Source organism: Fringilla coelebs (assembly GCF_963513975.1).
Source record: "Fringilla coelebs genome assembly, chromosome: 3".
NCBI classification, from domain to species: Eukaryota; Metazoa; Chordata; class Aves; order Passeriformes; family Fringillidae; genus Fringilla; species Fringilla coelebs.
The window spans coordinates 35,694,881-35,720,948 of record NC_140030.1 but is presented as its reverse complement, the minus strand read 5'-3'; the positions used below and the strand labels follow the sequence as shown (position 1 = coordinate 35,720,948).

The following is a 26,068-nucleotide window of genomic DNA, read 5'->3' as shown; positions in this document are numbered from 1 at the left end:
ATGATTGAATCTATTTGATTTAATTAACTAATCTCAGAACTGTCTTTAGCCTTCATCTTTCTGTGATGGAAAATCACATTTGTAATTCAGTCTTTTTAACACCTGACCTTCAAATCTAAAGCCCTCTAAAAATAATAACGGATGTGAAAAGAAATTTTTCTGCAGTTTCTTATCTGGTTTTGTGTTTTTTTTCTGACATCCTCTTTACAGGCTTAGAAAAGAGGATGTGGGTCTGTTCACAGCCTGTTATAAAAATTCATTCATATAAAAATGTGTGGAAGATTTTTCTCTCTAAGTCCTAATTTGTTGGCCCAGCCTTTATAAAAGACATTTTGAAAAGGACTTTTATGTGTGGGTTTGTAACAAGTTTTACTCACAGAACAATACAGAGATGCTTTCATAGGCATTCCTTAATTTTTCTTTCCAAACACCCATTTTCTCCTTTTTTACAAAGACACCAATCTAATCCAGTATTGCTGTTCTTTGTGGGTATAATTCATCTGAATTACTGTTGCAGATGTTTCCCTTCTGTTTGTCAAAGGAAGGTAACAGTGTCATTTCTCTCCTTTCTGGCTCTGCCAAAGCAGTGGTTGCCACTCTCAAAATCAGTGTGTAGGCACAGCTCTGTCAGTGCCCTCTCTGTTACTAACTTGATGTTGATGAGGGAAGACCATTCTGTGAATTAACAACTGAGGGAGTAGAAGGGACAAATGATCAATGCCAGAGTATAACTGGCAGTGTGACAAGGTCAGGTGTTGTTTGTCTCCCTGTCCTGCACCCCTGGCCTAATACAGCTGTGTGGTCCAGAGCCTTTCAGGCACAGCCCTTGAATGGATGTGGGAGCGAATGGGGTCTTTAAATTTCAGCCTCCTGAATCTTAATGCACCTTCTTGAAATCTGCAAGTGCAATGGATGGAAGAGGCAAGTAGCTTCAGTGTTGAAAAAGAGTGTAGTGAGCTTTCCAGGAAAACGTAGCAGGTTTATTCAAAACAATCTGTTTAAAACAGCATTAAACAACCCAAACATGTTCATGTCCCAGTGATCTTAGAAAAATAATGATAGTTTCACGCTCATTTCTAAGCAATCATTTCTTGATAAAGCATCAGCAATGTACATTAGCATTTAATTTGATTTCATACTTACTAGCCTGTCTCTTGCAACTATTTTTTTAAACAAAGCCTTCCCATAGAAGAGATATAATCACAGTTACCATAAAGCCAGGTTATGCTGTAAAAAGCCCCATTACCTGACTATTTTCAGAGGATGCCAGAAGTGCTGCAGGAATCAATGCCTGTATCTGACATTTTCTTGGAATGTTGCTAATACAGAGTAACAGGCAGCAGTCCTGTGTGCTTTGTTCTTTGCAAGAGGTTTAAAAGTGAGCATATTTATATGAAATACAGTCACAGATTGTGGCCTCACTCTAGATACAGTCCCCAAACTGCTCATATTTAAGAGTGAAGAATACTCAATTTGTTAAAATTGGTCAAAATCAAGTCAAACTTTCATTGTATCCTTTATTAATGGAAAATAAAAGTGTGATATTTCTTTTTCAGTAATAAAAAAAACTTTTTAAAATTGCATATTAAATAAACCTCATGATTTTAATGGCACAGAGTTTAATCCAGCTCTTTCAGGCATTCATGTAGGTATGATAAATATGACTGGAAGCAAAGGAGAGATATTAGATTGAATACCTTAACCCTGAGTGGAGATCAAAGAAAGGAATATATATCTATAATAATACATTTCTAGAAGCTTGTTTACATCTGGAATCAGGTTCTTAACTCACTGTCTAAAGCAGCTCAAAGAATTTGACAATTTATAATACTCCATTTCAGTCTGTCACTGTTTTATGATTGAGCAGTAAGTATTCACTGGAACTTTGCTTTTGAGTCCTCAATTTCAGGTACCTGCTGATACTGACCAAGAAAAGTTGTGGATTCTGCCCCATTGCTCTGCACACAGTGCTCCAGTGGCACCACCAGGTTAAAGACAAGGCAGGGGGCTGCTCACTGCTCATTCATTGTCAAGTGTAACAGAAGAGAACAGGTCTCTTACAGCTTCCTCAGTATCATCTCTCCTCCGGTATTCCTCCAAAAAAAAATCAAGTGTGCAAGAATGTTACAGTCAACAATACAGAGATCAGGGTGAGACTTGCTTCAATAAGACTTCCAGAAGAAAATTTTATTCGACCTTCAACTGCTGGGTAAACTCTCTTCATTCTCTGGAGGTAGCGGGAAACAACCTCAACGTCAGGTTCACCTAAAGAAACAAACACAAAACTTCTCTGCATCTGCCAAGCTCTTAACCAAAATGTAAGAACTTGCCTACATTCCAGTTTTAGCTCAAGAATCAAATTGTTTTCTATGATTTGCCATTCTGAATCAGCACACATCACCTGTGGTGGTTTGTAGCCAGAATTTGTGGTAGCAACTAGTATTTTACAAACAAACACACACACAAATTATTTTTGGTTTTTTTGGCTTGGTTTTTTTTTTGAATTTGTTACAATGGTATTTTCCAGTTCGGGTAGATTGAGATAGCCTCCCACCTGTTTGGGGTATAGGGCCGTAGACCTGGCAAAGCTCTTGCTTATACTTTTTCAAATTTACTTTTTTTAGGAGAAGTTTCTAGTCTTGGCACTGCTTGTGTGCACAAGCAGTGGAAATTTAAGGTCTATAGAAAATTGCACCTTTCTTTTTGACGCATTGTTCAGTAATGAGTACAACTGCAAGACAGTGTAAGATGTACTCTCCGTATTCTTCGCTGCTTTTCTGGTTTACCACAACCTCAGGGCTGCTCTTTGAGCACTGCTGAATTCATAATGTTTCTCTTTGAAACTTTTGTGGTTTTAACTGAAAAAGAATGGAGTTGCTGCCTACAACCAAATCTAGCAAGCCAGAGCTGTCAGAGTAGAAGCAAATTTATTCATTGAGTATAGGCAAGAAGTCTGAGGTTTACACTGTAGAACTTTTAATTTTGGAGAGTTGTTTGTCTGCTACCCTCTTAGTGCCCATACTTACCTGGACTGTATCCCCCTTACCTTTACTGTATCCCAGATTTTTGTCTTTCAGCATACTGTAACCATCTCCTCCAAATAACATGTAGGATGGCAGAGTCACATTGTATATTTCATCCATCTGGAGTGGGACATAGGCTGGGACTCGGCAGGCTGTGCAAAGCACTTCTAAGCTAACAACTCTGCTTCCTGGGGCTCTGGAAAGATCATAGACCACGTGGATGCCTACAAAAACACACATTGGAATGCCACTTAGTGGAGGGCATGTTGAACACACAGGGCCAGAAGCAGCATTCTCCCTCATCTTCAGCTGGTTCTTTGCATTACTTTCTGTGACCGAGAGTTGCATCGTTCTGAATAGCAACAGTTAATGCCCTGTGTTCTTTGCACACTTACTCAACTTCTATGCAAGAACATTCCAGAGAAATAAGAATTGCTGAAGCACTGTCCCAACTCATTTACTTATCTGATGTCTGTTCTCATCACTACTCCACAAAAGGAAATTGCTGGTCATGGGGTTGGAATACTGCATGATAAAAATACCTTCCCTTATTTCTGTAGTCACATGCTTCCTCATTTTCCTGGCCTGTTGGCTGAAATTACTTTTTTTAAGGCCCGACAGCCAACTTAACTTGGTAGTTATTTTGGATAATAGGCAGTGTCCTGAAAAAGGAAAGCCAGACCAGGGCTGTACACTGCAGTGTCTCCTCACTGTAGGAGAAGCAAAATATCTCATTGTGAGCCTTCTTGATCAAGGCCAGGGGAGAGCCAGGGCCCCAGAGCAGCCCTGCCCAGAATCTGCAGATGAGGAAGCCACTAAAGGTCATTCAAAGCACTGAGGCTCTTCCAACCCTGGCACTCTTCCTGCTCTGCATCTTCATCCTGAATGCTTTCCAGAGCTACTGGTTTTCTTTTTCTGTGGAGAGGCAGCAAGCAGAGCAAACAGGAACAGTCCTGTTTTTCCTTAGAGGTACCTAAGAACATGGGAACTTAGTGGTGAAAGTGTGAGACACGGGTTGTGTCTGTGGCATGTGAGGGATCACATTGTCAGGGTATCTGGGATCAGAGGCTTGGAGGGAGGGAATGCATCAACCCCTGCCCTTGAAGTTCAGCTCTTCTGCTAACTAAACAATAAAATCTGCACTAAATTACAAAGAGACCACGAATAAACATGACTGTAGTCTAATACACATCTGGATAAACATATAGGCAGCTGTAATTAAAGATGTGAGTAGATTTTTTATATTAAGTGTTCATCCATAAAATATTTAGAAATTCACTGGAGCAATTCCATAGCCCAGTTGGATGAACTCTAAAACTGTCATCAATCATTAAGAGAATTGCATTAAATTATTTTGATAAACTGAAATTCAGCACAGCTATGCAGTTTGGTGTTTCAGGTAGGCTGCCAGTTAGGAGCTAAAAACTGGACTTTGTTGTAGCTATTTCTGTGCTACAGCTATACTAAATTATATTTTCCCCTAGTTAATAGCAGTGTTAAAGTGATGCCATTATGGGTTTGGGAAGCTCAGTGCTGAAGGGAGCAGTGATGGGCTGTGTGCTGCAGTGGCTCAATTAAACACACACGGGATAAACAGCAGCTGCTGGCTGGCATGTGAGAGGCACAGGGCAAGGATGTATGGCCAGCTTGACATTCCATTCTTAAAAAAAGGCTTCCAGATGTAAAAAGGCCAACAGGAGGGATGGCTGTTTTGGAAAACTCAGAAGAGGAAAGAAGAAAATATACCTCCAACCTGCAGCAGCTCTCCACTTCCTTTTCCATGTCTCCTCACACTGTGCTCAAAAGCTTCTTTCAGTGTGGAGCCTTTTAATGTCACAATATCAAAACGACCTCCAAATGGCAGAACAGACAGCAAATCTTCCACAGTAATGCTACCTGGGGGAAAGAGACTTTGTTCAGTTCTTTGTTTGGGGCTTTTTTTGTTATTGGGGGGGGATGGGGGGCGTTTCTTTTTCCTATTGTTTACAGAATTATTTTAGGATTGTTTAACATCAAGTTTTTGACAAAGAACATGGCAAATACAGTTTAAGAAAATGAGGGCTTGTAGGGGTGAGATTCATATATTTTTTGCAGGTTCCCAAAGAACCTGCATCTTTTATTGTCCAGCAAGTATCAAGACCAATAAATCAGTTTGGTGTAACTGCATGTATTGCTATTAGAACAGAGCTACTAAAATACATGACATAGCACCAATCTAAGATGAAACACAGCTATTCATACTATGTCAGGCACTTTTTCCAGTTAATATTTGTTCACATACTCCTACAGAAAGACTTAGCTAAACTGAGAAAGCTGTTTGTTTTCATGTTGCATTTATGTGGTATCAGGAAAATAAAAACTAAAACCTTAGAAACCCCAGAATTTACTTACTCTACAGCAGACTACAGAAGGCTCACAGCGACCATACCAGATGACCCTGTACAGCAGGAGACCTTCCTTTGTTCCAAGGCAGCAAGGAGAGAGGGAAATTGTAAAAAGCATTGTATACAAACAATGCTAGAGACTCCTGTCAATGTCAGCCTGAGTGCAGTTGTGCTCAAATGATGGACAAACCATTTGAGAAAGTTTGAAATCACATCTAAGCACTGTGCAAACCCCATCAGAACAAGCCCATACCTATCACTGTGCTCAGGCTGACATAACTTGATTCCTTTTTTCTGATGAAGTTGCCATTCAGCTGGTAATTTTACCTACCATTAGTGCTCTGCTCATCAATGGGTGACCGTATCCCACCTCCGTTCAGGATGCACATGGACACGTGGTTCCACATCTTCTTATCTGGATGCCCAATATTCTCAGAAAGCTACCAAAGGAAAACATTTAAACAGATTTTATTTTTACTTACTCTAGGTTCTGGAAATTTACACCAAATACAATTTTTTTTGACATTATCTTCAGCCCTGCTGTAAAATACTTAGTTACTAAAAAACCCAAAGAAGTATTTTGCTTTTTAAAATTCTTAACATGAAAAATATTTACCCTTTACTGTAATGAACTCTCGGGATCTGCCCTAGTCTTTGTGTCTATGGCATGGCCAAGGTAGGCCAGCTGAACAAAGGAAAAGTGATTTTTTAATTTCAGTGACTGTGATAAAGACAAATGATTCAACCATATTTGGGGAACTGAGAAGTGAAGAGGACCTTAAATACTGTTGTTCTTAAAATCTCTTAGGGAAAGCATAAATTAATAATTTTGCAGGGAATCAAGCTTCTCTGTGATTGGTATTTAATATTTGGAATGGTCTTGGGTAACTAGAAATGTGTAGAACCTTCTAGTTCTTCTAGTGGAAGAACAGGAAACTAGGAAATGGGCATACTAAATCAGAAAGTCTACTCTGCACAGCAACGTGTCCCCTGCAGTTCAGTGGTGAGGCTCTGACAAAATGCAAGCACAGGATTTGCTTGTGACATCCTTAATAGTAAAGGAAATGGAGACCAGATATTTGCCCAGTTGCATCAGGATGATAAGTGTTAATCCTCAGAAATAACTGAGTAGAATGGGGAAAGGCTGAAATGACCTAGGATAATAGTAAGGATGGACTGGTGTGACTGTGGTCATAACTCTTCAGTCTTACAGAGAGGAAGCACATGACAGAAGCCTATGAAATGAAGAAAGGCATGTGGAGGCTGGGTAGGAATTTGTGTCTTTTCTCATTTCAAGAATTGATAAAAAACCTAAAAGATTCAGAGAGGGGTGACGAGGATGGCCAAAGACACAAAAAACTTCTGAATGTAGAATGATGATGTAGACTTGGACTGTCTGACCTGGTAAAGAGATCATGGAAGGAAATACTCAAGAAGGCTATAAAATCATGAGCGGTGTGATGGTGGATGGGAAGCAAGTGTTTCAGAGCAAGGACCACTTCACCCCCAGCAGTTATGCAGGCAGTGGGCAGCAGCAAGCTAGGCACTGACAAGAGCAAGGTCTCTGCAGGATGTGCAGGTCCCTGGTAGAACACCCTGCCACCAGCTGCTGGGAAGGCTGGAGGCAGGCAAAGGGCTGTGGAGCCACTCTGCGGGAGCTAATCCCCACTGTTTCCCTCCCCGTTTCCCTCTCTCTCTCCCTGTTGTTGTTTCTTGCTCTCCTTACATGTTCCAGTTGAGCCAGTAAATGCCAAGAGACCTCTTCTGCCTTGGGAGTGCCTGAGCTGCAAGCTGGTGGGGGACACAGGCAGATCTGAGCACAGCAGCTCCACAGGCTTGTCCAGGAGTAGGCTCGTCCCCTACCATCCCCACTCTGTCATTCTTGGAGACAAAACTTTGGGACAAATGATCCTGTCATGTGTTCCAGGTGGGTCACTCCTCTGCTGCACCCCTCTGTGAAGTGTTTGTGACCTCTGACTTGCAGCTGTGTAAATGCTTTGTGCCTCCAGCTTAGTCATCAAAGTCATGCCCTGAGGCCAGATCCATGCTTAGGTTTGTAACTCATAATCAAAGGATTGCAACTTCCCAGCCCTGAGCTGAGGCAGCTTAAAAGAGGAGCTCACACGGTGCTGTTACCAATTTCACAGTCTTTTCACCTCTGGTGAAAAGTCCTTTGTAAAACGCCATCTAGGCCTGTCAACCTTTCTATTCTGAGATTTTGGGTTACTGGTTGAGATGCGTCACTGAACTAAATGGACCTCTGTTTTGACCCAGCACAAACATTCAATCAGTCTTCTGCAATTCTCATTCTCTCCATTTCTCAGGACAACTCTAAATATTACAGCTTGTGGAACAGGCAGGTCTATTTTTTACCTTTATACCTCTGATCACATGTCAGCAAACAGGAAAGCAAGTATGGAATGGGTAAGGCAACGTGCAGAGAAATTTATGTATCTCCTGGTGACTGCAGGTGATTGTCTAGGGACATTGATTGAACTAAAATAAAATTTGAACTCCTAAGAAAAAATTTATTGCAGGAAAATCTACAAGATTTTCTGAAATATTACAGGGTTACTTTCTTTAAGCTTGAAAAGTGCCAAAGCATTTGTTCATGTTTTTGTAAATAAAGATACTAAAAAATCTAGCAGAAGAAAAAAGCAAGATGCTCCAATTCGGGGAGAACTGTATGCAGAATTCCGAAACATTAGTCTGATTTGAAAATCAGCTCATGAACTAGAGAATTATTTTGAGCACTACAATAAGAGCAATACCATGGACTAGATAAATAGTTTTGGGGACGTATCTAAGTCAAAAGTCCTGATCATTAATTGTCCCTTAACTTTCCTTTATGGGAAAGGTAATTTTCTGGAAACAGTTACATTAGTGAATGTTTTTCCCTGAAACACTTAAATGAAATGGCGGTGCTGCAGGGCAGTAAAACAGTCAAACTCAGGAAGTTTAAAAACTGGAAGTGACCTCTTGTAAAAAGACTTTTCTGCAGTTATGTGACTGTTAAAGCCCAGTAGTGCCTGTCAGAACACAGCAGGGGCTGGTGGCTCCTTCTGGTCTGGGGTGTTCTGTGCCCAGCTGGGTTCATGGCCTTTCCCACCCCCTCCTTGCTTCAGCTGGCACCTTTTGGGCTCTTCAGGGGGACAACTCTTGTCAGTAGCTTGACAGAAAATTACCCAGATTTGTTTTCTGTGCCAGTGCACTGAAGTGACGGCAAAGCCCAGTGAGTAATGAGAGGACAGAGGGTGAGTGCTGTGAGCAGGGGCCAGTAGCAGGAGAGGGCCAGGGGAGCTGAGCTCTCCTCCTTGCTGGGCTCTTAGATCAGACTGCCACGTCCCTGCAAAGTGCAGCCTCAAAGCCATCTGTGGAAAAGCTGTTCTCTCTATGAGGCTATGCACAAAGAATAAACTGCTGCTTACTCTCTACAGCAGCATTCCTTTCAGCCTTGCTTCTGCCAGGTCTTTCTCGGGACACACTGGATATTGCACTGTAGAAAAGCAGGCACAGAGCCCATGTGCTGATAGTTTGGATCTGGATAGCTCTGGAGTAACCCTTAGATGTAATTGCCACCTTTAGCAGTGGAAACATCTTACCACAGCATCACAAAGCAAATTTCCCATGTTACATTCTTGGAAACGGCATGCTTGGCTTGTACCATTCAGGTAAACACTAGTTTTCCCAATCTCTTCAGAATAATTCCCCAGGTTTTCTCTCCATTTTTCCACTTCTGCCTTAATGTGCTCGTCTGTAAAGTAATATCAAAGTGTAAAATAAGCATCATACGTATCTCATATTAACGACACTTCAGTCAATACAAACCTGAGGAAAAGAAAAATGTGTTCAAGATTCTAAAAGGTTACACTTTTCCTAAAAACTTCTCAAGCAACATGGCAACTATATTCACTTCAAAAAAAGCCTGTAAGGGGAGAAGACAGGACAGGACAATCAAGGGAATAAGCCAGTCCTGTGCCACAGCAAGGTTACCTCCTCTGTGCTTTTGCCCAGTCCTGTTCTAAGCTCTGACTGATGGGGTTTTTAGTACCTACCTTGACAGGTGAGAGAATTTTAAAAATATAAGTGAGATTGGTCTTTGATGCATCTTTTTTTCCTGTTTGTAATATCCTCCCTTTAACATTGTGCTAAAAGGAAAAATGGCTCATATATCAATGTCAGGGAATAAACACTTTATAGAAATGAATTCTTTATGCACATCTGTCTCTCTAGTGAAAATTTAATTATTTCAGAAAAAAACTAAGATACTTGTATATGCAGACAGATGCTACAACTATTTTATATCAGCTACTAGTTTTAATCAATTTGCTCACACCTGTCAGCAAGAACAACATTTATAAAATTATACCACCAGTGTATGTGAATTTTAAGTTTTACTGCCTTCAGAGGGAGAATGTAAAGTTTCATTACATCATCCCACTACATTAATAGGTCACTGAGAATAACTATTAACAATAACTATTAGTCAATATCTATTAACAAATAATTTTTAAACTATTTGTTTTACAAATACTCAGGTAGAACCTAGAAAGTCTGATAAAGGCTCAGAATTTCATACAGCAAACACTGGAGAAGAAACAGACTAGAAAACCAGGGTAATTGCAGAGCTGACAAAAAAGCAGTTAACAGAGCTCAGACAGAGTAACAAACAAAAAGTGACAGAGAGATTCTCCTCCTCCTACTTCTTTACATGTTTCAGAGTTAAAACGTTGAACTCAGCTAGCACTGCAAGCAAGAACTCATGAGTTTGTATATTGTATTAGCACTTTGGCAGAGCACTTGGCAGGGTACTTGAAGTTTTTCCTGGAACATTTCCACTTTCCTATATTGCTCTAACCCTGCTCTGAAGAACCCAGCCTCTGGCAAAACTGTAAATTAGTCCTCATAATCTTTTGAATCACAATTACAGGACTAGCAAAAACAGGTTCTACAAAGTGGTAAGGTATTGTATCACCTGAACTCTTACAAAAGGACTTACAGGGATTTTAAATAGATAAAAACACACTCTGGATGCATGCATATTCAACTGTTATGTAGGCTGAACCTTACATATAAGAGAATGGGCAAGCTCAGGAAAAAAGCTGAATTCTTATTTCAACATTGCATTTAACATGACAAGACTTGAATTGTAGCAGAGTGCTGCAGGCACATACCTAGTCCACATACCTTCAGGAATGCTGCTGTCCAGCAGAATGGGGTTTCCAACAGCTTCAACTACATTTCCTTTCTTGTCAAATGTAACATTTAAGTAACCAAGATATTTTCCGTAAGCGTAAGCTTGTACAACTGGCACCTTCCTCCCATCATCTGAGTCAACCATGAATGGATATGGGCCAGCTGGCAGTTCAGTGGAGGGTGGGGTGCCTGCACAGAACAAGTGTGAAAAGTGGGTCTTCAGCCCATGTGACCTTCAAGGAGTTACTACAGTGACGTTTCAAATGTTTCTCAGCCTTAACAAACCCAGCTAGGATAGAAACAGCCGTGGCTGTATTGGACAACAAGCAGACGTTTGATTGTTCAGTTATCTCATGAGAGACAATGTTGTTTTCAGGACGAGAACTCAAATAACCACCACAGTGTTTTTTGAAGTTATGACAGCACACTCTGCCATGACATCACATCACAACAGCAACAAAGCAACTTTTCATTCCAATTATTGCAACCTAAACCCCTCAGTAATGCAAACATAGCAGCCGCTGGATGAAAAGTTTACTGTTGAGTCTTCATACTACAATATTCTGCATCACACAGAAACTAAGAATCGGAGTAAAACATACATCAGACTTCTTGGTCTGAAAAAGTCTAATGCATTTTACTGTTAATAAGTAGACAGAATGCCTACAAACAGTTCTGTGAATTTGCACATAGAGCCAGCTATGATTTTTTTTTCACTATACCAAACAGCCTCCAAAATTTCAGACAGCCTGTAAACCCTCAGCAAAACCAACCTTAAAGTTGTGTGGTCATGGATTTAAAACTCCTATCAACCTGCAAAGTCTGAAAGATGACTAGGGATAGGACTTGGGAACAGATTAAGGTGAGGCACTGGCAGAAATAAAGAGATAACTCAATTTGCCGCAGGATTTAGAAACCACACCAGGCAGAAAGTGGCAAAGGAAACTGGAACTGCACAGCACAGCTCTTGCCTCAAGGGTACCAGGCTTCTCCATGTCTTCTTGATTATCTGAGTATTGACAACATTATCTGAGTAGTATCTCTCCCTGCTGTTATTCCTGTCATTATTTCTGCCCCACTGTCAGACCAAGGCTGGTTAGCTCCAAGAGCCATCACGTGCTGTGTGACACAGCTCCCTCAGAGCCTGCTCCTTACTCCTGTCCCAAAGCTGGTGGCATTTCCCATCCCTGTGTTGGTGAGCTCTGGGCTGCTGGCAAGGCAGGGGCAGGGGGAGCAGGTGCAGAGGACATGGACCCAGAGGAAAGGAGCCTCTTCACTTCCATTGCTCATAGAACAACTTGTTTCCTTCCATTTACAGTTTACTTAACATCAAATCCTAGGATAAGCAGCATGATAAATATTCCTGCTAGAACTCCAATACAATTCATATCCCTCTCTAATCCTCCCTATTTCTCCAGGGAGAGGAGCTGCAACAAACTGCAAACTGAACCAAACTCACCACAGAACTAGATTTTCTACTTTCAGCCAGGCCAACAGAGTTGGTTCCTTGGGGTGCCACTTAACTATTCGTTTATTTAGGGGAGAATTAAAGAAATCCTGTAGCTAATAAGGACTCTCCAGGATTTATGCCCACAAAAGTGGCTTTGGGGTTTTCTGAACTGAAAAAGGAATAAGTTTTGATTTCTCGTCTTTCTTTAGTCCTCAAATGAACAGAGCATTAAAAAGATGAAGTTATTCTTTCTAGGCATTATTCCAGTTTATATCAGCTGTATGTAGTTAAGTGCTTGTCCAGAGTCTTACTCATTTCTTGTTTTCTAACAAAATACTTTCTGATTCTGATGCTTCCTTTCAGGATTAATTAGCAATATGACATCTTTCCCTTGTAAGATAGATGTGTTCCTTCTGAAATGCAAAGACTATTCAGTGCATCTTACCCCAACAAACACAGCACTAGGATTCATGCTCAGTCAAGGCATGAGATGCTGCTTCATTACAAATGCACAAATTCATACTGGGTGACTAAAGATCATGTAACACTTCCCTATTTCTTACCCTGTTTTAGCCAACACACTACATTTTCATAACATCAGTTCTGATGAAAACCAGAAATTTAACTGCTCTAACCCAAAACTTCCACTGCTGGTTGAATCAGTTCTACAAACCAAATGCACACCTGAACAAGTCAGGACAATATTTGCCTTTTAACCTGTGGATAAACTGGAGATTGGCAAATATCTTAGAGACAGGTTGGACTAGTCCAAGATGAAACCCTTACATTAAGATTTCTCTGTGGTGATGTGTCCATGAGCAGTATGTCTCTAAACCTCCATGCCAGAACAGGCTGAACAGCTCATACATCTCCACTGAGACTGAGCTGGAACATTCTCCCAGATTCTGCTGCCAGTTATTGATTACACCTCTGGATTTAAATAAGAGCTTATAAGCTTAATATAAGCATTGAGGCATGCAGGAAGACATTTCAAATCAGATATTTTACTCTGCAGTGAAATCACCTCCACAGACGTGGCTGTTTCTCTGGGAATGCTGACTGGTGGCTTTGACTCAGCAGGGCATGGTTCACAACTGCACTCATGATGCTCCTGAATGGGTGAGCATGTGTTTCACAGAACTTGGGATAAAAATTATATGCTCAAACCACATTCTGTCAAAAATCATGTTTTGACTAAATAGATACTTTTGGTGTATCTCCCCCAGACATTACTTTGTTTATTTTTCTCACCTTGCCAGTATTAATAAAAAAGGCAAGACAGTTTTTTTTTATCAAAACAGTAGAGCCCTTGGAAAAGGGGCCAGAACTCATTCCTAGCTGAGATTTTTAACCTGAGGGCTGCACAGGTGTGCTCTCTCTGGCCTTGTGAATCTTGGACAGCTTCAAATGGGGAGGGGTGGAACAGCTTGACATAGTCTAGTCTGACAGCAGGCTACCCTCTGGGATGACTAGAGGTGTGCTTGCAAACTCTGCAGATCTAGACAGGATATGAACTCAGATGTCTCAGCTCCTGCAGCACTTCACAGCATGGTTCCAAATTGCAACATGTGGCATCTCTTTGAATCACACCCAAAAAGGTATTTTGACTACTGTGGCTACCACGATGAGGCACAAACTCTCTACAGGCATTGGCCAACAAGACTGTGCAAGAGAATATGGATTCCACTGTGGAAATCCACAAGGAATGCACACTTTGGAAATGGAATCCATCCTTGTTTTTCCCATCTCAAAACTATTCAGTAAAATTGCAGGCTGCACCCCAAGACAAGACCAAGGGCTCTGTGGCTGGTGCAGGTCAGTGTTGGAAGGCCCTGCTACAGGTTGCTGTGGAAGTTGAAGGTAGTCAAGAGGAGATGGAGACAGTAAATATCAAGATACCACTTCTGGCTTGGGGAGTCCCTGAGCTGCAAGCAGGTGGGCAGATCCGAGTAAAGTGTCTCCACATGCTCATCCAATACCCTCAACCATCCCCCTTGGTCACTCTTAGACACATGGTATTGGGATGGTCCCTCCTGTTGCTTGTTCCACTTTGGCTACTTCTCTGCTGCACCCCCATGCAAAGTGTTTGTGAGCTCTGACTTGTAGGTAGGTGTGTAAATGCTTTGTGCCTCCAGATTAGTCATCAAAGTTATTCCCTGAGGCCAAATTCAAGAGATATTCTGATCTGCTCAATGTGTAACTGTGGCATGCAGTTGTTTCTTTTTTAACAAATGATAACAAAAGGTGAGAGTCCAGATAAGACAAAAAAGGCATGAGAAACAGAGAGGAGATGAATAAGGAGAGGAGAGGATGATAGTGCAAACGTTTTAAGTGGTCAAGTTCCTAGGGTAGGGTACATAATGTTATCCCTGTAACTAGGGCATATAGGAAACTTTTCTAAAAATTACAGAAAATTCCCATTATAGTCTCAACCAGTTATTAAAGTTTCTGCTAAATTTGAAGAATTTTTAAAATTCAATCAAACAGAACAACAAAACAGCCTCTCCTTGACTTGTGTCCTTACACTCTGGGGAAGGTATCAGCATTGGGGAAGCTGCTGATGGTAGGTGTTGCCTAAAGTAGCATTACTGCAGGAGAAAACAGATCAACAGTGCTTATCTCTGCAATGACATCTGCCTCTAGAGAAAAGAAGAATAAAGTCAGAAATTAAAAGAGGTATTGAAAAAAACAGATGAAACTTGGGGGAAGTATTTTGATGGCAGACTAAATGAAGACCAATGAATATGGAATCATATTACAGAGAAAATCAACACCAGCAGCAGTTTTGAAGTCTTCTATGATTGATTTCTGGTTAAGTCACACACATGTTTAAAAGTAGACAACTAATTTACTCTTTTGTAGGTGTGAGCTTGAAAGAAGTACAGTATGTTTAGCAATAATTTACAGGTATTACTACCTTTGTTCCTCTTCCCCACCTTTGCATAGGTCACCTTGTACATCCACAGCATTATGGAAGCTCTCAGTGAGTTGTGGTACTTGGTGTGCACAGGCTGTTTTGAACTGGTTTCTTCCTCGGACATGTACCAGCTATGAACTTAGCTGAGTGCAGCCAGCAGTAAACTATATTGGTGAAAGTTCTCCAAGTTTAAAGACAAACAGTTTCAGCTTAGCTTCAGAAGCAACATTTTAGTAGGAAGTAAAATACCTGTATAGAGAAATGTGTTTGTATGTCCTCCAATCACAACATCCACTCCTTTCACTTTTTGAGCAATATTTTTGTCCACAGTAAAACCAGAATGTCCTAGTGCAATTATCTTGTTCACTCCCATAGCAGTAAGTTTATTCACTTGCAGTTGCAATGCTTCAATTTCATCTTCAAAGGTTACATCATCCCCTTAAAAAAAGAAAATAAATGAAAAGAATTTACTTACAAAGTACCTTAATTGCTAGTTTCAAATAGAGTAGTTGACATCAGATATTAGTTTGTATAATTAAAAGGATTTTGAATGGCAGTGCCTTTCAAATATCCTTGGCTGGTTCAAGCTCTTGATCTGAGCCGATGCTTTTCAGCCTCTCAGGAGTACCTCTGTGCTTAGACTAATACAACATTTCTGCAACAAGCTGTATGTAATTACCCAGACTAAAGAAAGTTATAACTCCATAAAAAAATTCAGTGGCATCAATAGTAGGATCAAAAATTGAATGCCTTTTATTATTTAACTAGAGAAAGGAAACTAAATGTGTCAGTGTTTGCATACAAACAATTTTATTCTATTACAAAGGTTTTTTTCTTCCCCAACTGTATTTCTTTGAGGTCATGTATCTTCTTCCAAGCTAAATCTCCCTTTTTACTGCACGCTCATCTTGTTCTTTCCTTTATCTCCCCTCCTCAAGGCTTTAAACAGCAGCTTCTTCAAAGTCCTCCATTAAACTCTGAATTGCCTTTTGATACAGATAATCTCACCTAATGTGAACCAGTCTCAGTAATGCCAATACAGCAGAGCACATGCTGAGCTACCATCCTGAAACAACAGCCTAAGGAACGGAAAGTCTGGAAAGGGGAACCTTTTCCGGACAAGGATGTTGGGAAACCAACAGTCTTTCTGCAAGTGTTCTGTGCCTGCTGAAATTACTAAAACGTGACAAACAGTTACATGAACACTAGAATAACAGGCGTTTTTATCCTGGGCACAGTTGTTTGGGTTGCACAAAAGGATTTCCTATGCAAGAGGATAATTTCCCTGGCAAAGTTTTAAGAGTAGAGTTTAAGGACAGGTTCAACCAACTGTAAACTTAGACTTTCTGGTGAAAACAACCAAGTGACTTTTCTACCAATTCCTCCTCTACCTAATTCCTCTCCTTCCCGCAGAATTTTTTGATCAAAGTAAAAAGATTTAAATTATTTCATAAGAAAGGGAGGAGTGAAACGAATCACAGTCCACTGCAAAATGTTTCAGGAAATGAGGAGGAAGCTGCTACAATGGAAGAGATAAAAGAGGGTTACATAAATTGGTTCAGCACCACACCCATTCAATAGTTCTGTTAGTGCCCGAGGGAATCTTTGTACTGCACATTGCAGAGTGAATTGTGCAGCGCATCCCCACATTTTCTTCCTGTGGACCTCTTCTCAGAATCAGAGTCAGAAATTAATTGAGGTTGGAAGAGACCTCCAGGAGCCATGTAGTCCAAACCCCATCAAAGCAGGAACTGAAAGCCAAATGAGGATGCTCAGGGTCTAGTCTGAACCGGCTGAAATTCCAGCCTCTCTAGGCAACATGTTTAATAGTTTAACCATGCTTACCATGACAAATTTTTTCCTTAAGTCCCACCATAATTCCCTCTGTTACTGCTTGAGCTCATTGTTTCTTGTCCTTCCTCTTCCCCTCTGGGAAGTCTCTGTCCCTGTCTTCTCTAAAAAATCCTCTTACACCAGTGGAAGACTGCATTTGGTTCCCTCTTGGCCTTCTTCTCCATGGTGAAGGAAGCCACTGGCTTCAGCCCCTCTTTGCACATCCTTGCATTGGACAGCAGCTGGGCCTGATGCAGAGCTGCTGGCAGAAAGGGAAGTGCGAGAACTGATCCCTGAGCGCAGGCTCTTCACGTACTCATCCCTCCACCATGGACCAGCTGCACCCCACTGGTGTGGGGACCAGTTCTGCAAAGAGAGCTGAGCTCTTGAAACAAAGAGCAGGAACAAGCCACTGACAAACTGTGCCAGCATGCAGGTGCCTGTGGGCTGACTTCTCCCATGGCCAGTAGCCAGGTGGTCCATGACAAAAAAAAACTGTCCCCATCAGCACCAGCTCTGTTATCCCTCTACATCACTGCAGCCTACAAATGCCCCTTCTGCATTGAAGACATGTTATTATTAGTCTTCAACACACAGAATCATAGAATCCTTTAGGCTGGAAAATGCCTCTAAGGTCATAGAGTCGAACCATTAATCCAGCACTGCCAAATCCACCACTAAACTGTGTTCTTGTCAAATCTACACCTCCAGGGATGGTGATTCCAGCAATTCCAAGAAGATTTTTTTTCCAAAAATCCAATGTAAACCTCCCCTGGAAAAACTCTGAGGGCATTTCCTCTTGACTTGTCACTTGTTAGGAGAAGGACACTGTTCCCCACCTTGCTACACCCTTCTTTCAGGCAATTATAGAGAAAAGGTATCAAAACAAACAGACCCACTCCCATCATGAGGGTAAGAACAAGGACCATCCCATGCAGGTAAGCCCATCCCTCTCCCAGGACTGTCAGGTCAGGACAGGCAGACACCAGAGCTCGAGTGGGTCATCCCACTGCCAATCCACCCACCCACTGATCTCCCATTGTCTGCCTTGCCCTCAGAAAGGAAATTCTGCCTGGGGCTGCAGGGGCTTCTTTCACGCCTTCTCCATGGCCTAGCCATGGCGCTGCACACAGATTTGCATCCTAGTCATCGGAGTATTTGATGAAGTTGAGATGAAATGGGCCAGCAGGTTTGAAAGTTATACAGTGGGGGAACTATAAGAGCAATTACACAGTGTTCGATTCTCTAAGAAACCAGGCAAAAAGCAGTATGCTGCTTAGCACTCATCTGGGCATTTTTCAAAACAATCTGAATCAAAATTATGAAGTTATTTCTCATTTCAATATTCCACTTCTCTTTCAAGGTTTTAAGCTGATTTGGCATCCTCTTCTCTTTTTAGCTGAGGTAGAGCTTCAGAAAAAACAGCCAAACTGTTACAACTGAACAAGGGAGAAGAACCATCTGCATGTTAAAAATATTATGCAAGATAGCCAAAATAAAGTGGAATAAATGCAATTTAAAATTCCACTTTTGTAAACTCTGCCAGGTTGATAGTTTAAGTAAATATTCTGCTGCCTGTAAGGTTACTACAGAGTAAGTAGGTTTGCATTTACACCTTATACAAAAATACAGTGGACCAAACAACATTACAGAACTAAAGCAAGTGGGCTGGAACCATCAAATACTAGAAAGTAAATACACAGGTAACTGTGTCTGTGTGCCAAGTTATGAGCTACTCTTTCAGGACATGAAAAAACCTGCTGGGCACTCAGCTGAGATAGCTGTACATAGCAAAACAGAGAACTCCAGAAAAACTGCCAATTGGCTGGAATCTATAAACGTGTTTGCCATCCCTGTGGTTTCCAAACAGTGGCATTAACAGTACCTTCAGCAGAGATTAGTTGGTCCTTCCCAATGCAAACACTGACATTTAAGGACTTTATATTCTGTTCAATTCTTTTGATTACCTTTTTTTAAGCAGACTATGAAAAGTACAAGTTGTAATTTCATAGCTGGGTGGAAGTTATGGAGATTTAACAATAGGAGAAATCACACTCACAAACTATTCCCATAGAAGGCAGTAATGTAGGAATTCACCTTTCAGCATTCTCAAGCTTCCTGTTTGCCTAGAGTATATTGAAGTGGTCAAAAGCTCTTTCCTTTTGGCTAGTGCACATGCCTTCTCTTCCTCCTAAATATATGTAATTAAACCCCTAAGGGTATAGAGCATGCCAAAGAACACAGAGGCAGAGAAAACGGAATCATCTGGAAGAAATGTGTGGAGATAAGCAAGGTGCTGAATTTAATATTAGCAAGGTCCCTTGTCAGTTGAATATAAGGAACTAGATTGATAATTATTTAGCCACCAACCCATGTCTGCCATGATTTTACCAGTCTGAAGGATTGCTGGTCATGTGCAAGATATAGTCACTGACGTATATTAATGTGTCCCAAGTTCACATTTTCAAAGCTTCTGAATGTTCCTCCACACACCAAAAAAGCAAAGCAGAAAACTAGAAAAACTCTGATCACTATAAATGTTGCTGTTAGAATTTCCTCTGGCTTTTGCTCAGTTACATTGTGGGGTATACTTCCTTGGGGATGCTTCAGCTCCATCTATGGAGATAATAGGACTTCCCTTTTACCACTGCTTTTTTATCTAGCTGTGATCTCTTGCAATATCTCAGCATACTGAGGCATTGGTTATGATGTCTGAATCAAAATTTCTAACTTTTGGATACATTTTGGAAATGTATTCAAATGCTTCACACAATCATTCCAGCACTATGTGGATTTTCACCTAGTGTATTTATTTGCAAGATGGTTACTTTGATGATCTCACTGCCCCAACACGGGTGTTTGGAAGAAGAGCAGCAGCAGATTTTATTCCTCCCTAATGGAGGACAATATTGGCTGTCATGATTCAAACCTAGTATGATGTCTGATGATACCTACCCTCATGCCCTCAGGCACAGGTAAAATTCTATTGCCTACACAAAAAACTGATTCATTTTCTTTTTTGTTGGGGGACAAAAAGACAGGAACCCAATACCACATCACTAAAAAATAGAAGTGAGATCAATAAGTCTATTCAGACCTTAGACGTCCATTTCTTGACAGGTTAAACATACAGCATTAGAATTAAAAATCACAGAAGGAATAGTTTAATCTTCTAATACTTCCTCAAAGTATTGAATATTCATTTTTTTCAGGAAAACAATACACTATTTCTGTATTACTAAGCAATAGAAAGAGAAATAATATATGAAATAATAATATGAAGTCCCTTTTCAATGTGAAAATGTTTCAAAGCAGTGCTAAGAGTATCTCTAACTGCAAAACCCAGGGAAGAAACTCTGTTTTTGTTACATGTAGGCTGAACTCTGAGCAGGCAGTGACTCATATCTTCTACAGCTGATTTAAATGTGTTTCTCATTCCAGTAGACCATTTTATTTTTCTAAAAAACCAAACCCAAACAAACCCCTCATCAAACCAAACCCCTTTGAAATACTGGAAAAAATAGTCAGAAATTGAGCAGTCTTTTTCCTCATCAATTCTAATTTTACTCATGAATGAAGCAATTGTGGTAAAAGCTGAATGGGTGTTCCTTCTATAGTCAAATTTCTGCAAATATTTTGAGACATCTTGGGCAACTTTTGCTTCAAAAAAAAGTATGAACCTCTCCTTTTTTTTGGGCATGGAGGCATCCAAGAACAAAATTTCAACACACAGAGAAATGTCACACTTCATGCTAGAGACAAGTTGTATTCATGGTTTAACTTTCGTTCAAATGGATAAATAACTGTAAAATATCATGGAATATAACTTTAAAAACCCAAGCAAGAATAAAAATCCCAACAACTCCTGAGCTCTTCTGCAACCTCAGTGACTTTCTGATATTCATAGATATGGTCCAGGTCTGTATAAAAGAGGCTTTTAATGTTAGCAAGTCTTTTAAGGTTAAAAATCAGGCAAAGTTGAGTAATACAAGTAAATACTGATAAAATAGACTTCCTACTTTTCTGCTGCAAACACTCATCTTTGGATTTAAAAAAGCAGGCAAACAGGAAAATAGTAACAAAGGACATAAACTTACATACTAAAGAAAACATACCTGGCTGTGAAAGAAAAGAAGTTTCATTTGTAGTGTAGCCAACAATTCCAACTGACTCTGAGTCAAAATGAACTATTTTAAAAGGATGAACATATTTCATCATTTCGTTTGCTAATGGAGTTTTCCCTTTAATATTTGCACTCAGGACTGTAAAATTTGCATTTTTAAGAAGAGGATCCAATAATCCACTCACACCTTCATCAAACTCATGGTTACCCAAAGCCTGCAAAAAACAAGAAGAAAATATGAGACCCTACCTCAACTATTTGGTGTAAATAGTCTCATAAGTTATATACATGGTATGTTTGAGAAAACAAAGTCTACGTTCTATGAAAGAAAACCTTAACTTGTCTAAACTAACACATTCCTGTTTCTCATGAACACAGAAGTGGTTGGGTTATTTTTCTTTTTAGATGTATGTTTTTGTTTTTCAGACTCTCTTACATGGATTCAGATGTGAAATACAGATGATGTGATACAGATACACGACACAGATTTCAAAATCCAAAACCTATCAGTTTGTGACAGTGTATCAGATCAAAAGCCATTCGTTTTACATCCTGTAGCTCTAAAAAGGAGGATTAACAATAACCACAAAGGAAAACATATATTTTGTGTATGGAAAATACGTTGTTTAAATACTGAAGAAAACAAATATTGTCATTGATATTTAGCCTTTTCTTTAAATAAAAAATGCATTTTAAGAGCTTTGTGCTTGGACTACTGTTTTTAAAACATGCTTGTGTTGCACTTAGTAAAGGTTCTTCTGTGCTTTACCATGTAACAAGAAAATATAATTTCCTATCCACCATCACTATCATTACTTGCCTGTGGAAGATGTAACGTTTATCAGTTAGGGAGAGTCACCAGAGTCAATGCACAGTGGGTGTGTGTGCACACAGGTGGGTGTGCACTTAGCAAAGTGTCGAGACTGCCACACAAAACAAGCAGTCCTGTTCATTTATTAGCAAGGCAATACCACCAGATGAGAACGTTTGGTTCGGAAAGGGACTTACCTCGAGGGAAATTTCTCCTATCTGCCCCTTTTTCATGCTCAGCCTAAACTGCCAGCCTGTAAGTTTGGTGATAAGCCTGTGCCTGTAAGTTTGGTGATAAGCCAGCAAAACCTCCATAGATGGCATTTTGCAGAAGCACAATACACGCAAGGACTTTGTAACATATTTAGGTGTTAGGCAAGGAAAAGATGGAGCCACAGAAACACGACAATTGTATAACCTGGTAAATAGTAAAACTATACGAGGTTTCGGGTTGCAGCTGGAGCAAAGCACATAAGAGGTATCAAAGCCAATGGGCCAACTCTTCCAGGCAAAAGTATTCTGAAATTCATTCTGAAATTAAGTGGGTAAAGCTGCATTCATCATCTCAGAAGGCTTATGTATCATTCTGTTCTACTTAAACAGCCTACGCACCCAGCTGTGCTTGCCCCAGCTTTTATTCTGCAAATGGCTGTATTAACCCTGATCACATTCCAAACCAAGGAGCACCTTAAGCCACCACAGGTCTGGGAGCTCCGTATTTCAGTCAATTGGTTGGCAGTGTATTTCTTTCGGGACAGACAAAGATTCCTGGCTCCTTTTATCCTCACAGGCAGGTAGTCAACTCTCAGTGGAAATTTCAGGATATCAGCAGTAACTTGCATTGGAAATCAGCTGTTCCTGCTGACACTGGTGAGAACACTGCTCACACCCCTGGGAAAAAGCCAAATTGCTTGTGTGCTGCTACAGCACTTTTCCAAAAGAACCAAGAACTATCTTTAAAAAAATCTTGACTTCGGAAGACACAGTAAACTCCAACTATGCTCCATTTCTAGCTGTATTCTAATTGCAATCTAATTTGCAGTAAAAAAAAAAAAACAACTAATAAAGAGAGAGAAAAAAAAAAAGACATTCATCTTGATGCTGTCTGGATGTTCTGAAAAGATATCTATGAACTGTTAGAGTATATAGAAAAGGTCAAAAGCTCTTTCCTTTTGGCTAGTGCACATGCCTTCTGTTCCTCCTAAATGTGCAATTAAACCCCAACAAAAAAAAGGTTGCAAATGATTAAGAAATTGAATGGGATATAACTGCCACCAGCTTGTTGGAAGAAAAAACCCCAAAATTCTAACCCAACCAATCAGTTAGGAAAGATTGTTTCTCTTGGCTTTGTTGTCTTGCATTTGGATTATTTCATGTCCATTAGGACACTAGCTTTAATCAAAACTTTTCCCATGGTGTGGGTGGTTACTAAGCTGTTAATGAGAAATCACCGGTGACTAAAAATACAGTTTTACTTTTGATGCTGCTTCTCCTCTGAGGAGGAAAATGTGGATCATTTTGGGTTGCTACACTCTACCTAACTGCCCTTACACCCAGAGCTCCTGGCACTCTACACCTGTGCAATATCCCTTAACCAAAACTGAATCTGTTGGCCAGCATAAGTGCAAGTCACAAGGGGGAATAAACAGAAATATTCAAGCACACAACATGTGATTATATAATCCTGTTTTGAACAAGCAGCAAGTATAAAAATATTTCAAAAATCAGGAGGCAAATTAACAGAAGGATGAAACTTAAAAGTAAAGCTAGAAGAATTGTATCACCTCTCCAATTACTGCCTTTGAAGAATTTATATTGGATTTTAGTCTTAATTATACCAGAAAAAAATTAAGATTTTAGTCTTAATTATACCAGAAAAAAAGGCTGGTGCCAAGAAAATTTTTGGGAGGAAATGAAGCAGGGGAAAACAGATCGGAGGTGATAACAGGTATAAATGAGAAAAAGGTAAACTTAAAGAAGGAAATTTCTCCTATTTGTGGAGAAAACCTCAAATGCTTCCAGGCCGTCCTAAATCCTCCTATTGCTCCTGCCCGCATCCTGTAAAAACTTTAATGACTCATGCTCCCTCCTTCATCCTGTTTGTTATCCTAGTCCTGTAGCTCACTTCTAAAATTTCAGTAATCCCCACCCCTACTGTCAGGGATGTGGCTTCCCAAATTCTGCTTAAAGAAACACTAGCTCACCCTTCTCAGTGCGGTTCTTACCTTGCTCCCTGTGCCCCCACCCAGCCACCATCCCCACTGCACGGCCCCCCACGGTCCACAGACGGAAGAATAGAGAGATGCTGCAGCACTGCCCGACACTGGGCATCTATTCCTTAGGGTCTTTGGCAGCAGAGAAAGACTGAGAAGCAACAGAACGTTTAGCACCTACCCTGTCACCTTCTATTCAAATTGTAATAAGCAGCACCTCCACCGAGAACAAGTGGTTGACTACTTCGCCTAAGGCATTCACATCCAGCACAAGCCTCCGGATATCTGGTATGGGGTGGGTTTATTTTTAAAGCTTATTTTGATGAAAAATTTTTGGTATCTCCAAAACCAGATTGCTCCTACATAACTTTTCTAAAACTAACAATATTTCAACACTGCCTGAAAAAATTTCTTCTTGTGATATAATCAGGAACTGTACAGGCTCGCAGGCTGCCCACGAAGCAGTTATACCAGCAAGCACAAGACTGAAAAATGACAAAGCTTTATGAAGAAAGGTAGGAAAAACCACCTCAAGCTATTTCTTGCACTGCAGAATCCCAAGGTGCTCTCCAGCTCTCAGTGAGGATGGGTCCTGAACGTACACACTCTCCATCACCATTAGGAGGAAAGACCCTGTTAATGTTAGTTTCACGATTAGAAAACCGTTCACTGGGGCACGTGAACAGGGAGCAGTATCCCTCACAGACCTGTTGGGTGCTTAGCCTAAGAAAGTGCACCGGGGCATGACTTTCCCTTCCATAGCTGTCCTGAGGCAGAGGGAATACACAGATGAAGACATTTTCACCTGGAAAGGAAAGAGCCGTCCTTTCCAGACAAAGCAAAAAAAGATGAAGACAGAGAATGTGATATGCCCAGAAGATTTTCCTCTCAAGCTGACAGTTGGGATGAAATAAAGATCCAGTCACTCTCACAACAGCAGTCATGCTCAAACATGACTTTAATCTCTCTCCTTTCCGGGGTTGTACACAAGCAAAATAAGCCACTGCTCTGAGACGAAAGATTTAAGGACATGGTGTGACATCCCCCAGTCTCAGCCACGAATTCTACCTTCCTCTCAGCACTTGCATGACCAAAAGAGGCAGAGTAAAAGTGAGCGATTAGCACAGTCTCAGAGACCTCCCTCACTATGGCGCTGTTGTGATCTCTGGGCTGTTTGTACACAACCCCTTATATACCCTGTCATGACCACAGCTCTGAGGGGACTGGACATAACCAGGGTGGGATTGATGAAAACTAAAAACCTCCACCCTTTGAAATAGCGCTGCCAACCTGTGCCACCTGTGCCCTCCCGCAGGACCGAAGTAGGACAGGCTGCAAGCCTCAGGCAGAGTTAACTCCCTTGTCTCAGACCAGACTCTTGGCCTGGCTTTTGTTGGGGTCATTTCCATGGCTTGCCAACCCCTCTCCAACAGAGCCCGTCCAGCCCTTTGCCCGCATCTGCCAAGGAGAGTTCAATTGCATCACTCTGTGTAGCCTTGCCATCATCTCCCGGTTTCTGGCTACTGGTGGGGCTGCCAGCTCACGACTTAATTCGGCCGGGAGCCCATTACCCAACAAATCACTTCCCTTCTCCTCGCCTGCCTCCCACCTGCCTTTGACCACGATTTTAGCATTACCTACAGCCTTTCTGATGCAACCTTACGCACTGGAGGAGGCGGCAAAGCGAAAAACAGGCATCGGGCGAGGAAAGGCACGAATAGACCCGGCACCCAAGGGGAGAGAGGGAGGGGAAGACCCCACCGCGCCTCTCGCCGTCCCCCGGCCCGCTTTACCATGGCATCGTAGCGCAGCAGGTTCATGAAGTGGACCGCCTCCCGGCCCTTGAAGCGGGAGAACCACACGGTGCCCTGGTACTGGTCCCCGGCGTCCAGCAGCAGCACGTTGCGGTGCGCGGCCCGCTCCGCCGCCACCCGCGCCGCTCTCCGCGCCACGCCGCCGAAGCATCCCGGCGCTCCGGCCGCGCAGCGCCGCGGGCCCGCTCCCTGCGCCTCCACCCGCCCGTGCACGTCGTTGGTGTGCAGCAGGGTCAGCCGCAGCTCCGCCGCCGCCGCCGCCGCCGTGCACAGCCACAGGCACAGCCCCAGCCCCGCCATCCCGC

General features: G+C 41.4%; 1 protein-coding gene across 1 annotated transcript; it reads right to left on the bottom strand.

Moving 5' to 3' along the window:
- Positions 1–970: 970 nt before the first annotated feature.
- Positions 971–26,063, bottom strand: NT5E (5'-nucleotidase ecto; the record flags this gene model as incomplete). The annotated part of the gene is made up of 9 exons (XM_084202491.1): positions 971–2,265; positions 3,047–3,247; positions 4,770–4,919; positions 5,739–5,847; positions 9,010–9,161; positions 10,595–10,792; positions 15,220–15,408; positions 20,919–21,141; positions 25,743–26,063. The coding sequence occupies 9 exons, from the start codon at positions 26,061–26,063 to the stop codon at positions 2,108–2,110; spliced, it is 1,701 nt and encodes a 566-aa protein (XP_084058617.1). The 3' UTR covers positions 971–2,107.
- Positions 26,064–26,068: the final 5 nt, after the last annotated feature.